This window comes from Nicotiana sylvestris, chromosome 5, assembly GCF_000393655.2.
Source record: "Nicotiana sylvestris chromosome 5, ASM39365v2, whole genome shotgun sequence".
NCBI classification, from domain to species: domain Eukaryota; kingdom Viridiplantae; phylum Streptophyta; class Magnoliopsida; order Solanales; family Solanaceae; genus Nicotiana; species Nicotiana sylvestris.
Genome location: NC_091061.1, coordinates 50,621,677 through 50,639,065, shown reverse-complemented (window position 1 = coordinate 50,639,065; position 17,389 = coordinate 50,621,677). Strand labels below are relative to the sequence as shown.

Below are 17,389 nucleotides of genomic sequence, written 5' to 3'. Positions count from 1 at the left end.
GACCGGGCCTTACTGCTACCCTCTAGTTTCATTATGTTCTTCAATTTACGATTCTTTCTAGCTTGAGTAAATGCCACTAACTTCCCATAGTTCATATCATAATTCAAGGAAACTGTAGTAGCCTCATTGATATCCAAGGGGCTAAGGCCATGCACAAACCGGTGCACTCTAGCCTCCATAGTAGGCAACATGTGAATATCATACTTGGACAGGCGAGAGAACTCAATGTAATACTCCTACACACTCTTGCTACCCTGTTTAAGGTTATCAAACTCTACGGCACGGGTTGACCTAGTCTAGACAGGCAGGAAATGGTCCATGAAGGCGTCAAAAAACTCACCACCTTGCTGGAGGGCTCCCCTCCTCACGGGAGTTCTCCCACAGCTCAAACCAAGAATAGGACACCCCTTTCAGACGGTAGGCGGCCAACTCCACTCCCTCTGTCTCAGTAGCGCGCATAATTGGAAGAGTCTTGTGCATCTCATCAATGAAGTTCTTGGGTTCCTCCTCCAGATAAGCACCCATGAACATTGGAGGATCTAACTGAAGAAACTTGTTCACATTGGAACCAGTAGAATCCCCTTGTCGGCTAGAAGAAATGGGTACAACATTTGATCTTAGGGCCTAGGAAGCCACTTTCTGTGTCAATATCTGTATGGCTCCCCTAAGATTCCTATCAGAAATACCATAATCGGAAGCTGGGGCTGCAGGTGGAGCCAAAATATCAGTTGGAGGAATCGTTGCACCCTTAGTAGGTGCAGAAACTGGTGTAGCCTGGTCAGGTGTAATGGAATCAGGAAGTGTAGTAGTCGGGGTAATATTCTCGCCTCTCGAGTACTCACCTGCATCATCCAATAAAGAATCAACTACCACTCCTACGACAGCATTGGCTCTTTGGACAGTTCTTGCTTTCTTCTTAGGTGCCATGTACTGAAAGTTAGAGCAATGCACGATTTAGAGAAGGAACAGTCTCACAATTGGTTTTATTGCACGATCCAAAATATCAAAGAAGGGTATTATTCCTAAATGTCCAGGTAGCCTCCAACTTATAGATGTGGTCGATAACACACCGATAAGAAGGACTCTACTAGACACGGCTCTGAGACAACCAAAGATACTTTAAAACCTTAGGCTCTGATATCAAGTTTATCACGCCCCCAAAATCGAGGAGCGCGACTAGCGTTCAACCGAGGGAACCCGGCCGAGCAAGCCTATTAGAAACTTTCTACCCAAACTCATTCATGACAATGAGAAGACATATTTGCATTAATTAGAAAATAGGGAGATCGTGTATACAATACCAAATCATTTCCATTAGTTATATCATTTTTAATGTCTCAAAATACGCACATTTTCATAGTCTAAAGTGGAATAAATGGTTCAAACACAACATCACTCGTTTGACTTTCCGTACACCCATATATAACCCACACTTTATCTACGGAGCCTCTAATAATTAGAAAGAGTACGATAGTAGTGCCGGCAACAAGGCTTCAGCTATACCTTAAAACATGTTAATATGATAAACAAAATATGTATAACCCCAGAAAGAAGTGGGTGTCACCAAGTCTGCTAGGAGGAGGGTGTATTGTTATCAGTGATCAATGTTGCCTACTGTGGAACCACCTGCATCCATTTAAGATGTAGTGCCCCCGGCAAAAAGGGACGATATTATTGTCGAATAGTGCTAGTATATATAACTAAACACCATCTCAATAGAATGAATAATAATACACGGGAGAAAAATCATGAAATCAAAAGGAGCCTCAAACAATACCAAAACATCAAGAACCACATAAGTTTTCAAGTAAATTTCAGTGTTTTTCGGTTGGGAGATCTTTAGTACCGATATACCATCATTCATACTACCTCTGTACTTTCACAGAGTTCGATCATGGACCAATCGGCTAGGCCGCCTCATTTGAGACATCAATCACAATCACAATTTCAATTATAATTTCTAGCACAATTACCACCATGAGTGCAGCATGGCGTCTGATCACGGCACGATCGGCTAGGCCGTCTTGCCCGAGACATTACCTTTTTCTATCAATCATCTCGCTTCATATTTCTTTCACATCTTTTTAATTCATTGATGCTAGTGGCCATAATGTTTTTTAAAAATATTTCCCAACTATACTAGGGGTGGTGTATTAATCAACAAAAAGAGTTTCATTATTACAACACAAAGGTAGAGCACACCCTTCAAAAGATGAGGCATATGAGATTATAAATAGTCCACCCGCCTCTAATTACAAAATACACATAGCTAACAAAAAAATTGGCCTTATCATATTTGTATCTTATGCTAGACATCTCTTCTTCATCCAGCATAAGAGGTCCCTAAGCTTCACTGGGCATATGTTGGTTGGAGTAGAAGAAAGTAGCATGTTGATTTTTTTGCTGCCATTTTAGCTAAACAATCAGCAAGATGGGTCGCCTCTCTACAACAATACATTATCTATATTTCGGATGTGTGTAGAATGCCTCTAATCTTGTTAGCGATTTGGCTTAGTTTATAGTTAGTTGTGCTCTCCTTACAAACAATGTCTACAATATACAGAGAGTCCAACTCAAGGATGGCTTGTGTGAATCCATTCTGCACGCACCAATTGATACCAGTCCATGCTGCCTGAGCTTCAGCAAGATTGTGATTTTCTCCATTGAACGGTATTGATAAGGCCATGATTATGTCATCATTCTCATCTTTACGAGCTCCTCCTAGCCCTGCCTTTCCTTCTCCTTGTAGATTGCTCCCATCAGTGTTGATCTTAACCTTGCCCCTATCCGGTTTCCTCCATTTGACAACCATGCATTTATGGACATGTTATAATCTTGTCAATAAATCACATAAGTTGTTCCATGGCATTCTGAGTTTGCAATTGGGGTAAGCCTTATTGATTACAACTTCAACACTCCAAGAGATTTGATGATTCAATCTATATATGTTGAACTATATTTTGTCACCATACCTGCACACACACAATTCTTTCCACAAGAACCAACATATGATAATAGGAGTTATATTTAGCACTAATCTATGTACATCATTGGTTGGCTTAGTAGTCTAGGTGTTAAGCATGTATCTAATGGGGTGGGGGTGATAAAGGATACCAATGGCATTTCCAAATAGATTCCAAATATAACTACCAGCTTGTCCCTCTATATATACATGATTCATGCTATATGTAGAAGGGTTTAGGCAATAGTTACATTTAGAAATAATTTATTTGCCAAACTTAGTAATCACTTCATCAAAAGGGAGTTTACCTTTCCATAATCTCCAAACCAAAAAGGACATTTTAAAAGGGATATTAGAGTTCCATACCTTGTTGATGTATTGCACTTTTAGTCTAGACTTCCTTACCAGATTCCATGCACTCTTGTTAGTGTATTTGCCATTTTCAGAAAGTTCCTAGAACACTTGATCCCCATTGTCTTGATTGCCAATGACAATGGAGTTAATGTGATGGACCAATTGCTCTGGTGGAGTGTCCTTCAGCTTATAAATGTTCCAATGACCGTTTGTTATGAACTCCCAACCAAGGTCTTAGCACTCTTACAAGTGTTAGGAACCAAAGCTGCCAATGGATCCTTTAATGACCAATTATCCTACCAGAAACTACTAGACCCAGAGTTTACGTACCAAACAATATGCTTCTCTGCAATATCCCTCACCTTGAGAACATGACTCCAAGCATGAAAATTACCTGGAACCAGTTTCTTTGAGGCTAAATGTGCCCTTACACAGTATTTGTTTTTTATGAAGGTAGCCTAGAGAGATGATGTAGACATAATCCTCCACCACCTTTTCATGGCTAACATGTCACTAATATCCTCCAATCTCCTCATTCCAATGCCACCTTCCTCAGTAGGAAGAGCAAGATTATTCCAGGAACTCGAATGGTATTTTATATGGTCAACAGAGTTACCCCAGAAAAAAATGGCAAAATGCTTTTCAATTAATCTAAACACACATTTAGGGGGGACATAGCAGATAGAGTATAGCCAAGATGGATTGAAGCATACTTTTAATCAAATAGCTTAACCACCATGATAAAGAAACTTCCCCTGCCAGCCATTAAGACTTTTAACAATCTTACTAAGCATGTTGTCAAACTAATCAATTTTCTTCCTTCCCACATAAAGAGGGCAACCTAGATAGGTAAAAGGGAAAGTCTTATCCATAAAACTTGAACAATTTCTAATCATGTTGATTCTGATAGCGCGGTGTTAGGAGCAGTTAAGAAATAACTTTTATCCCTATTAACAAGTTGACCATAATTCCTTTCATACTTAGAAATAGTGTTCACAACCAATTTAACAGAGATAAAGTCACCACTACAGAAAATAACAATATCATCAGTATAGGCTAAGTAGTTAATCTTTAGATCATTAGCAGGCAAAGAAAATGGGATGAAATTAGGATTCCTATATAAACAGTTAAGAGATCTAGACAAGACCTCAACAACTATTATGAATAATGATGGAGACAATGGATCTCCTTGTTTAAGCCCTTGAGAGGATGAGAAGAAGCCATGTCTAGTACCATTCACAATGATTGAGTACCACACATTAGAGTTTAGATTATGAATTAGTCAAATCTGACTATCAGAGAATCTAAACTTTCTTAAAACAACATAAATAAAATCCCAAGATATTCTATCATATGTTTTATCCATATCAAGCTTAATAACCACATTACCACCTTTGTTAATATGAGCAATATTGTGAATGATCTCCTGATCAAGTAATACATTATCATATATCAACCTATATTTTACAAAACCACTTTGATTTAAAGATACTAATTTTTGCAAAAGAGTATTAACTCTAACAGAAATGATTTTAGAAATAATTTTGTTAGTAAAATTTGAGAGGTTAATTGGTCTAAAATCAGCAAAGGTAGCAGGATTATCAGTTTTAGGAATTAAAACCAAACATGTATGAGAGTAGAATTTAGTCAAACCTTTTCCCTTGAAGAATTTTATCACAAAGGCAGTTACCCCTTTTTGAATGATGTCCCAGCAGCTCTGAAAAAAGGTACCACTGAAGCCATCTGGACTTGCAGTGCTATGAGGGCTCAGGCTAAAAATAACATTTTTGATTTATTTTTCATCTGGTACCTTATTTAGAATATCATTTTCTTCCCCTGATATACAAGAAAGGATGCAATCTAGAGTAGAAGTGTTGATAGCCGGAGGAGTAAGGTTGAAAAGAGATTGAAAGTGATTAACAACTTTCCTAGCAATCTTCTCATCCCCTTGATCCAATTACAATTTCTGTTTTTGATTCTATTAATCTACTGTTTTCTTTTTCTTTCTCTAAGGATGGAATGAAAGTAACTAGTATTGTTATCCCCCTCTTCAAACCATTTCGCCTGGAATATTTGTCTGATCAATGAATCTTGAAGACTAAGCCATCTGATATATTGAGCATGAGCCTTGTTGACATCCTCTCTACTCTTTTCAGTATTATTCTCAGTGTTAATATCTTCTAAATCTTGAAGCCTTTCTTCCCATCTTATGACATCTTCATTAATATCCCCTATATCATTCCAGGACCATTGAGTCAATCTCTTACTAAGTGCCTTGAGCTTGGATTGAAGGAACCATATTGGGTTGCCTACAACATTCATATCCCAAACTTCCTTGACAATGTCAAAGAAACCATCTTGGTTCATCCAGCAATTCAGAAATCTGAAGTACTTAATATGATTTTGGCTGCCATTCAAATTCTTCATTAGAAGAGGCCTATGATTAGAACCAGTCCTAGCTTAGTGGCTAATAGAGCACCTTTGAAAGAGTTGATCCCACAAATCATTAACAAAAACTCTGTCCAACCTTTTTCATATTCTCTTGCCAGGACTTCTGTTGTTACACCATGTATAGTTGGAACGATTATACCCAATATCAGTAACCCCACAGTTGTCGGTACATGTTTGAAACTCCAAGCTTCTATGCGTCATGTATGGCTTACCCCCTAGTTTTCCATTAGGATCCAAGATTACATTAAAAATCCCCCCCCCCAATGCACCAAGGGACATCCACCACTAGAATGTCCTGTTCAAGAACACACCAAATTTCTTTTCTATCATATGATTTGCATTTAGCATAAAATGCAGTAATGCAAATGTCTTGTTTTCTAATTGCTTTATACATTTTGATAGTAATATGTTGGTCACTGGTTGTAATGATCTTAGTGGGGTTGTAAGCATTCCAAAAGTACCAAATTTGACCATTGTTGTTTAAATAGTAATGTAAGCCAAGGAATTTTTTGTAGCCATTTGTTTTTCCTTATTACTAAAGCGTTCAAAGATGGCCACAAATTGAGTTTTGTTGAGATTAATCAATTTCTTTAGCTTGTGAATGTTTTTTTTGGATCTAACCCCCCCTAATATTCCAGGAAAGAGCAATAATTATTGGAACAATTAGGGGTGGAATCCTCCTTTTGGATCCTTCATTGAATGTTGAGTCTTGTTTCTGTTCCTTTTGCCACTTTTCCTGGCTTCACGTCTTCCTCGCCTTGCCATATTTGCTGTTCTTTATTGTGACTTTGAGACTCAATATCCTCATTTCTCATTTCCTTTTGACTGCCAAAATATTCAACCATCTAAAGATTGTCAATATTATCCCCTACTAGATTAGAGTTATTTCCATTTTCCTTGTTCCTATATAGATCCACAACCAATTGCAATCCAGGCTGGTTACTTATTTCAGTAAGAACAGTTGGTGAATTGGAGTCACAACAGTGTTGTACAAGATTATCTTTCTCCTCGATCCTGCCTTCCTGAATGATATTCTGCATGAGATTGTTCTAAACTAGCTGCTCCTCTTTTGTGTTAAGATCATCCTCCTTGGTTATGCTATCATTGTTGTTGAGCTCAGCGTCACTGCCTTGATCTTGGTGTAGAGTTTTGCCATCACTACTGGGACTTAATAGTCTTTCCTCTATAGCCTGCTTTGAGTGATAATTCTGCTTTGCTATAGAGGCAGAAGTTTCTTTTCTATTGTTGCTGGTTTGAGCATGTTTGAAAATCACTTTTCTTTTATTTTTCGGCATCTTTTTGGTCTTCTTTTTCTTGTTCTTTTTCCTCCTAGCTTTCATGTCCTTGGTGTTAACATTCTCTTTTTGCTGAATTTGATCACTCTCCAAGCTTGGAGAGTTTTTATTCTCCCTTTTATCCTTGAGAGCTTGTTTGCTCGCTTCTATCCCACTGTCTAATTTAGTTTCCTTGTCCAGTTCCATTCGCTCACCCTCTTCCTTTTGTTCTGCTTTCGTTTTTTCAAAACCACTGTAGTTGATCATATAGTGGCCTATTTTTTTGTAATGCTTACAATATTTAGGAAGCCCTTCATACTCCAATTTTTGTGTGTTCCACTCCTTAAGAGGAGAATCCTCATATTCATGACCAACAAACACACTCTATGGCAAAGGTTTAAGCAGGTCGACTTCAACTCGGATCTTGACCATACTTGGTCTTGTTCTCGCCATCGTAGAAGCATTGAGGGCTAGTGGAGTACCAACTGAGCTCCGCAGCTGCTTTATATAGTGCCAATCGTTCATATGGAAGGGTAATACTAGAATAAGAACCCATGCTGGGGCAACGGGTAAATCATTTTTAGGTTTGAAGTCCTGAGACCATTTTTGCAACCATCTGCATCCCATCGATTTCAACAACCCTACGGAACCAAACAGTTTTCCAATCATCCACAATAAACAAGTTTATAAAAACATTATGGTTGTCAAAAACCCCAATTCTTACTAACCCTTTCAGAGAAATAATTTCTTTGAATCTAGACCTAATTCGATCAATTTGGGGGTGTGGTCTAAGAAACCAACCCACAATAGTGAACTTACATAACTCAGCCATGATACCATAATAATTTGAAGCTTTAAAGATAACAGCATGCATACCATTGTGTGTTGTCTGTCTTGTTATCACTTTCTCTTTCACTTGGCAGATGGAGTTCGGAGAAGAGCTTGATGGAGATGTAATCATGTTAGCATAAGAGTGTTTCCCTAACAGATTCTCGTTCGTGTGTGTAATCTAACCCTTAGATTGATTTTGGTCACCTGGACGTGCCAATTGGAGGCCTCCCGGTGGCTCCATCTCCTGGGGCATGGTCAGTACATGCAGTGAAGAGAGCCGTTAGAGAGACATTGCAGAGAGCATTTATATTAAGAGAGAGGTGCTTTTTTTTCAATGTTAGGTTTGCTGTTCTAGTGGACACAATTATAATATCATTCTTGGTATTTGGCCGTGTTTTATATTCTATGCTCCCTTTTTTACTTTCACACGTCATCATCATTATCAACAACAAGACTTTTCAATTCAGGACTTTAGGTACACATGTGAGCAATTAAGAGTCATAGACATATAGAAAATTTTCACATAATTTGGCATGATAACCTTCATTCAAACTTGATTTGAAGTCGAAACACTTATAACACCCATTCCATACTTTGAATATATCCTCAAATGGTAACATAGCATGATAAAAGCATTTGCAACACATATTGAACATATATCTTTCAACACCAAGTTTACTCGGAATAACCAATTTCATAACGATCAACTCGGGTCTTACATAACTTACATGGACACCGTGGAATTCAATTCTAAGAAAGGGGTTTAGCCAACATACCTCAATTGAGCTTCCTTAAACTCTAAAATATTCCAGAATTCTTAGCAACTTCAATTTATTTTAGAAATATAACAAGTTGAACCAAAATTAGGAAGATAATCATGATTCTATCTCATTTGAGCATTTTGTCAAATGCTAGGTGTGCGTTAAGTTTTTATGGTCCTTTTATGAAAGATTCCATCATCCAACAACCATTCTTTATCATTTTTAGCTCACAATCTTCCTACACCCTTTGATAACACATGCATGAAAGATAAACAACTCCCATACCCAGGAATTGTCTTTCTAATTACTCATTTTTAGTTAAATTTCGAATTTAAGGGCTAGGGTATAGAATTTTACCTCTAGGATGATGACCTAGTGAGTTTTTCCTTGTTGATCCTCAAAGATTTGAGCAAGAATCGTTGGACAATTGGTTGAAGATCACTCTCTCACTCTCTCACTATCATATTTTAGCTCAAAAATGGTCCAATCCATCTATTTATCGAAGTAGGATCGGGTTATAAAAACCCAAAAATGAAGCCCCGGAATAGGATCTGTGGTATCATATGTAGCCGCATAATGCTTCTGCAGTCCGCAAAATGGGAAACGAAATGTCCTTCCGGAACTGGGCTAGTTTTCCCTACTCTACGGCCGTTATGCGGCCCACAGACCTACTCTGCGATCGCATAATGCGGCGCAGAACCTCCCCCCAAAACATTTAAAGGCTGGATATGTAATCAGAGTGTGCCCGCAAAATAATTTTGCGGTCGCATGTTGGGCCGCGAAAATGACATTAAAAAGGCCCAATAGAGTGTCTCACTCTACGGTCATTCTGCCAAACATTTTACTTCAACTTCCCAACGCATTGTTCAACCCAAAAAGTCCATACCGTCTACTATCATTTACACTTATGCCTACCCCGGCACCATGAAACCTCAGTTTTTTGGAAAAGTTTTACGGGGCCTTACAGTTGATCGACACTAAGGTTATATAAGCAAAGGAAGTTGTAGCAAATGTTCGCAATAACCCTCTCCCAGATCACAGAGGTGAGGGAGTGAATGTGATATAAACTTATGAGGAATGGGATCAAGAAGGGTCCATGTGCTCATATAACATCTCCAGTCATCCTCACGCCAGTTGTGGTACAAACCTAGGCGCCATTTGAAGTTGAGGCTACACCCTTCACCGTAATAGTAGCTCCCACACCATCTTACAAGTCTGATGCTATCCTGTGGGATTGTGTTACAGAAGAAAGAAGAAAGGATAAAGCTAAAGTGGAAGAAATAGGTGTTGTGCAAGGTATGACTAGAACTGGCAGAGTTTTCACACCTGAAAATCTAGGAGGATCAAGCAAAGAAGTTGCACCTAAGCCGCCTATTGTCGAGACTGGCACTAACAATCTTTGGAGGGATATACAAGCAAGGGAGTACTCTGTTGTTGACCACTTGAACAATACTCCTGCTCAGATATGCGTCTTATCACTATTGCAAAACTCAGCTTCACATAAGAATACTTTGATGAAGGTGCTAAGTGAAGCTTATGTACCTGGCGACATTACTAGTGGGGAGATGGCTAATGTGGTCAGAGAAGTATTGGAGAGCCACAAAATCACTTTCCACAAAGATGAGTTACCACAAGAAGGACTGAGTTCACAATAGGGTGTTGCACATCACAGTGCTTTATGATGAACATTGAAAGTTGGTTCCGATCAAGTCCTCGAATCGGGCTCGATTGTAACTAAATCAATAAGCAGCTGAAGAACACTTTGAATATCAATTAGAGAACAAAATTGACTTTTGCCAATAGTAATCTAAAAAGAAAAGGTTCTCCCTTTTATATAGTAGGGGAGTTTCAATCCTAGTACAAGTCTAAATTAGGTAAAAAATCTTTCTCTTCTAGTATCGCGTTATCCTCTTAATACTTTCCCGGGAAATGGGGGGGGGGGTAAGTTTATCCCCAATTTTACCCGCTTTTCAGAGAGCATATTTATAGAAATGACGAGAAGTTATTAACTGACCCCCGGTTCCTTCCTCCATACGCTAAAAGTGGGTTGACAAGTCAGCAAAATGTCCCATTAGTCGCGCTGTTCTGACTTTGAACACGTGTCAGCCTCCGGTTGACCATCCTTAGTAGGCATCGAATATAAAACATCACGCATTAATTATTTCCCTCCTATAAAAGCTTCGGTTTCCTTTTTTCACTTTTTTACTTTCCGATTTCGAATCTTCTTGAGTTAACCTCAAAGTTTTTACTTGTTAATCATTCCCTCAAATCTTAACCAATTGTTCTTCACATCTTTATTTCTTTGTCTCCAATTTTCAAATCTTCATACTTTGCCTTTAAACTTCAAGCTTGACCTTCAAATCTTCATATCAATCTTTAAACCTTCATATAAGCCTTCAAACCTTCATATTCCCATATAAAAATGGCAATAACCTTAAAATCGGGGCTTCAAAACAATGTTTCTTCAACATTTACCCCAGATACAGAGGCAACCCTTTCGGTGGTAGCCACATCCTATCAAAGAGTTTATTCCTAGAGGCTGCTCCACAGATAATGACTTTAAGATCGAGAAAGCCTCCAAACAAGGAGATCGGGGTAAGGAGGCATGGAGGTATATCTGCTCTATCACCAAAGAAACGCTCCAAGCGGTCCAGGAGGACTGCAAGTGGAAAGGCAAGGACGTAGTCATTTACCATCCTGACGAGGACATCAAAACGCATGTGGAGGGATACTTAAGCATTTATACATATCCCTTCACGCTTGGTCCGATTGACATGGTAGTCCTCGACTTTTGTAAGAGATAGGAGGTCTGCCTCGAATAGATCCATCCGTCCTTTGGAGGATCGTGACCCTCCTCTATCACTTTGACAACAACACGGAGGAGCCTTGGTTCACAATAGACCATTTACTTCATGTCTACAGTCCCCGAATCTTTCGAGGGGGGTAAATCAAGCATGCCCAATGGGCAAAAAAGGCTCTCTTCTCGAGCATCAATGAGGACAAGGACCGAGGCTGGAAGGGGAGATTTGTTCAGGTAAAGACCGAAAATCTCATTCCCTTCGAGTTCCTGCCATTCCTTGATAAGTGAAACTCAACACGTGAGTTCATCCCTCATAAGTTGTCAAAATAACCCTTTGAATTTACTCTTATTTCACATTACCCATCTTTCCTGATATGAAGTGGTAGTTTGTGTCCCGATGCAGTCCCTCATTTCACAAATTGGGTCGAGGGAATCTTCAAACAATTGAAATACTTCGACCTTCGGGAAATTACCGAGGTCATGGCCTCATCCCCATTTGAAAAACCCTCTGCTCCGGGACAACCTACTGCCAAGGCTGCTGTGAAGAAGGAGGAGAAACAAAGGAAGAAGAGAAGGTCCTCTGAGTCCTCGGATGCTCCCATCGATGCCAAAAGAAGAGGATCTCGGTCAAGGTCAGAAAGAGTGCCAAGAAAAGTACTCATGCCAAGGTCCTGGACCCTAATTCTCTATATCGACTCAAGGACTACCCCGATGATGATGACATAGAGTTTGTCGTGCACGAGCCGGCCGACGCTGCACAAGATCTGGCAGTACCGGAGGGGGATGACGGTAAGGTTGAACCCTCCTCAGCTCAGGAGCCCGAGGAAGAACCTGTGGACACTGCCCCTCAAAAAGCTACTCATATTCCGAGAGAGGCTGCTAGTGTCATTGACATCTCAGAGTCACCATCGCACACTGAGCGTTTTTTCGATAAGGCTCAGGCCGTTATAAAAAAATCCGACCAAGGTATCTCGAGCCACAGATGAAGCCCTCAATTTGTTTTTCGAAGAAGTGAACGTCGGGTGCTGGAATATTACTCCAATTTTGGCCACATGGAGATCCCAAAAAGGAATGTGCTACCGGGGTCAGGCGGGCTGAGTTTGAGCCCAAAGCTAGTGAAGTAGTTCCTCATTCTGAGGGCGGTCCCTAACCAGAAGAAGACAGTCATGTTTACAATACCGACAGATATTAGGATGCTATCTGGGCCGGTCGGTGTTGCCAGTTACCTTAGTTCCTTGGTAACCAAAGAGGACCAAGTGAAAATTAACGAGGTGGATATGCCGAGCCTCTTCAACGAGGCATAGAAGGCGCTCAACATGGTATATTTCTTCCCCTTGTATCTTTTAAAGAGTCTATTTTGCCTTAGCGGATTTTAATGAATTTGCCTTTTTTTATTCTTCAATGGTGATTCATCATGAGAGCTTCCATCGGTTCCAGAAAAATGACATGTACAAAGCTCTTTTTGGGCAAAAAGATGAGTTCCTCAAGGACCAATCCGTCCTCCAAGCCGAGCTGGAAAAAGCTCAAAAAGATGCTCCGAAGGTGAAACAGGAACACACCCTTATGATAAAAAAGGTAAGAATGTTTAAGATTAATAACGAGAGGTTAAGCGCAAATGCTAAACGGCAACCTCGCAGGCCCAAGAGTAGATAGACCTGATCGAGAAGCTTAGGGACAAGATGGACAAGGTCAAAGCCTCAGTCGAGGAGTTAAGGAGCAAAATAGATCTCCTTGCCTCGGAGTGGATGCCACCAAAAAGGATTTGGCATCGACCAAAGTACAGCTCCAGGTGATGAGGGAAAAAATTAACAAATGGTCTCACCTGAATGAGGAGCTCCAGGCACAACTCTACTCAGCCGTTACAAAACGGGATACTCTCGACCAAGAATACACTGCGCTGAAGTCCAAGTTAGAGGTGGCTTTGAATGAGGCTTTGATAGTTCAGGACATGTTGGCCCAGTACAAGAATGATGTGGAGGTAGCCGAGGCCTGTGTAATAATGAAGGCCAAGTATGTGAAAATGGTTGTTTGGGGAGAGACCTTTGAGGAGATTCATGTCTGGAGGATTTACCTAGTGGCCGAGATCAAAGTGTCGAAGAGGCTTGAAGCCGAGGACAAAGCGAGATACCAACCCGATGGTTCAGGCAGCGATTCGGGCTCCAATGAAGACTAGGCGGGAAATGCCTTAGTTTATTTTTGTTTTTTCTTGTAGCTATTTTTAATTTTGGGGCTGTTTTAATAAGCCTCTATAAATACCTTTTGGTACATATGTATATAAAGAATTTTTCTTCGGCTATGCATTGTGTCATTTACTTTTTTGTATTTGTTTATGTCTAAGACTTGTAATATGTTATCGATGCATTAGCGTAGAATTTGACTACACTTAAATCGTTTGTTCCCTCAAAGCCTGGGTGAGGCATAGATTTAGTAATAACTCTGAATTGGAGAATGGTTGAGTGGAGTGAGGTAGGTTTTCCACGTATATGGGGTTGTTTTGGTGAGTGCCAGGGATTTGGGTGTAGTGGTGGTCGTTGGTTGAGTTTTGAGGATCGGGAATAGGTTGTGGTGTGTTCTGAAAAGTATGATAGGCAGTGGTTTGTGGGTGCTGGGTTGGTTGATGATGGTGTTGTGGGGGAGTTGGTATCGGTAGAGGATTAAAATTTTTGTTGGTTGACGTCTGGGACATTCAGAGTGAGGGAGAGCTTTGCCAAGTTGCGAACTTGCTCAAGTTCTCCTTGTAACTCCAGTATTTTCTGCTCTAATCGTAGGACCAAATCATTCTGGGCTGCAATACTCCGACCGTTTGAAGTTTCAATATTCTTAGAATATTCCTTTCGGATACCACTAAAATCATCCATCTTAGCTTTTCCTCTGCTTTTTGGATTACTCGGTGGAGGAGGAGGTGGAGGGCCTCTAGATCTGGTATGATATGCTAATGATGTCAGTATGTGCGAAACAACCTTAGGGGATGAGAATAATAAAAATAAAGATAAACAAGTCAGTAAGGATTTTAAAAATGTTTGCAATATTTAAACACATATTGCGGGAATGTAAATTCGCGTCCTAATTTGGAAGCCTTGTCGTGCCCGAGGTAGGCCTAGCGACAAATAGATTTGGAGAATTTCATTGCCAATAATTGCCTCATTTCATTAATGTAAAAATAGATGAATCTAAAACGACACTAAATAAGATAAGTCACTAATGGCACTTGGCATTATTACATTTGAAAAAGCAAATAAACCTAATCTACTTGGTCCCAGAAGGACCTTCTCTAGGCTGAATGTTTTTGGCTTCGTCGATCAAATTCCCCAATGTCTTCCTCATTTTTCCCTCCAATTCCATTAGATTGTACTCCAGATATTCCAACCTTTCACTTGATTTGACAACCCTCTCCCTCCATTCATTAATTAGTTCCATGTCGGTCTTGTGTTTCTCCATGTGCTCGGTCTTGGACTCGTGAACTCTCTTGCACAGTTTGTTGTACCTCACTTGTGCCTCAGCAACTCCATCTATGACTCTATTCCCTAGACCAACCCTTGGCTCGAATATTCCTGCTATGTTATCTTCTAACCATGATGGGTAAAAGTACACATGACCAACATGATATCGATCTGGCTCGATGGTATCCTTTTCAACGATAATTTTCAAATGCCACATGTGCTGAGCTTCACATTTGTATGGGACGTCGTCATCCTGAAAATCTTCCCTGTAGTGACTCATTTTAGCAACTCCAGTATGACCTGCTTCCTGCTTGCTTGTCTCATAACCTTGAGGGGAGCATAAGGGTATATGCCCCTTAACCCTATTAGTACCAAATATGGAACATCCCTAGATTTGATGATGAACTCATCGGTAGGGAACCATTCTAACATCCATTGAATTTGATCCTCGGTCAAATTGCTGAAAAACTACGCCCACCCTATAGCATTTTCAGGTTGATCAAATCTGTCTAAGATATAAGTCATTCTCTTGGGATGATGGAAAGCTATGTGATCATTCCACGGCCTTCGCGGAAGCTCTTGACGGTATTGGCCCTTTTGGAGATGCTCTAACAACCAAACTTGCAGCAGCAGATTACAACCTTCGAAGTATTTGTACCCCTTCTGACAGCGCTCTAAGGCCTGGTATATGTCTGCTATGATCATAGGGATAATGGTACATGTCTGACCCTCGATCCCATCCATCAAGGTTTTGGCTACCATGGCCAATCTGATATGGATTCTGTCCCCTTGTATCGGGAATACTAACGTACCCAAGAAACAGACGGTAAACACAAAAACCCTATGGTGAATCCAACCCAAGGAAGTGATGGAGAATTCGTCATCAAAAATACGATAAGATTTGCTATGACCGTATCGTTCATAGAGGAAATAGAATGGTATGTAGGAATTTTTAAAGCACTCCAAGTCATCATTCTTCTTTAATCCTATCATCTTCAGAAACCCCCTAGTAGAGCGATTTTTCGGCACCAATAAACCAGGACTATCCCAAGGTAGCCCAGCAAATCTCCCTATTTCTTCCAAGAGAGGGGTCATTTCTATGTTTCCAAAGCGAAACACGGCTCTTTCTTTGTCCCAGAACATTGTGGCATCTTCGATCAACATGTTGTTCGGCTGAAGGCCCAATAGAAAAGGTAAATTTCCCAAGACCCTTTTCACATGATTTTTATCACTTGGTGGAAGATCCTCCCACCAATCTAGCAACAGTGGTGATATGTTACGGATCATGCCGAACCTAGGGACTTCGTGCCTCATTTTCTGCAAAACAAATATGGTTAGGCCCCTTCCCCCCTCCAGATCTAACTATTTATACAACAATGATAAGCATTTTGGCACTTATTTCTCCAAAATTAATGCACACAATCATGGTTGCGTCCGTTGGGATTATGGAAAACCCGATGGACTTTTGGATGAGGCTTGTCTTAAAGGGTTATTATGTGAACAACATATTAACCTGGCTAGGTTTGACCATGATGCATGTACAATTAATCAGAGTAAGGTTTCTAGAGAGGTCTATACTGGTACCCTCAAGTGGAAAACTTTAGGGGAAAAGGCACGGAACCGTCGACTGCACCGCTGATCGACTAGTTTTATCGCAAATATGCCTTTTCGAATTTAAAGGGTGATATATAGGAAGGGCGCAAACACTCATCAAGCGTTGATATAGGATTGATTACGCACGAGTGGAATATGATGTTGAGCATGATTAATGCAATAATAAATAGCATGTTGTCACATATTTGCACATTAAAAATGATAAATGCGATATTTAATAATTGAAAGACGTTTAAGAAAGAAACAAGAAGACAAGTTAGTTTCTGTAATAAAAAAAGTCATAAATGCTTGAAAATAGGTAATTAAATCCAGATAAGGGGGGAAAGGGAAAGAGTGCACATGTATTAACAGGATAAAGCATGCTTAAGACTAATTCACAAAAACAAGTTCATTATGGTAAGAGCCTAATAATATCCCTAGCAGAGTCGCCATGCTGTCGTGCCCCCTTTTTCCTCGCAGAGTACGAGTTTCGACATTTTGGGGACAACTCCTTTCTTTTTGGGAAATTGGGTAAGAGATTTGAAGAGTCACCACCTAACAGATTAAGGTGCGTTAAGGCACCTAGAAAAAATAACTTGTGTACTAGTTTACATTATTAGAGATTAGGTAAGGGCTCAAAATTACCTTGAGAGGAAGGTGTTAGACACCTCTCGAGGTCTACAACGGTGGGTCCAGGCCAAACTCAATTTAAGCGAATTAGTCTTATAAGCAACTTAAACAAATACAGATTATTTTAAAACATGAATAAAAGGGGTCCTAGGTTTATTAGCCTATAGGATCACTTTTGTGCAATACTCGGTAACCTTCCTCAAATAGAGGTGTTACGCATAGCATTAACGCACATGTCATCATATCCTTTACTACTCGATTACCCTCCCCTTAATTATTACCTAGGCGTTCTA

At 40.0% G+C, this 17,389-nt stretch overlaps 1 protein-coding gene across 1 annotated transcript; it reads right to left on the bottom strand.

Annotated features, from left to right (window-relative positions):
• Positions 1–6,816: 6,816 nt before the first annotated feature.
• On the bottom strand, positions 6,817–7,308 carry LOC138868641 (uncharacterized). Its single transcript, XM_070146204.1, has one exon. The coding sequence runs from the start codon at positions 7,306–7,308 to the stop codon at positions 6,817–6,819; it is 492 nt and encodes a 163-aa protein (XP_070002305.1).
• Positions 7,309–17,389: the final 10,081 nt, after the last annotated feature.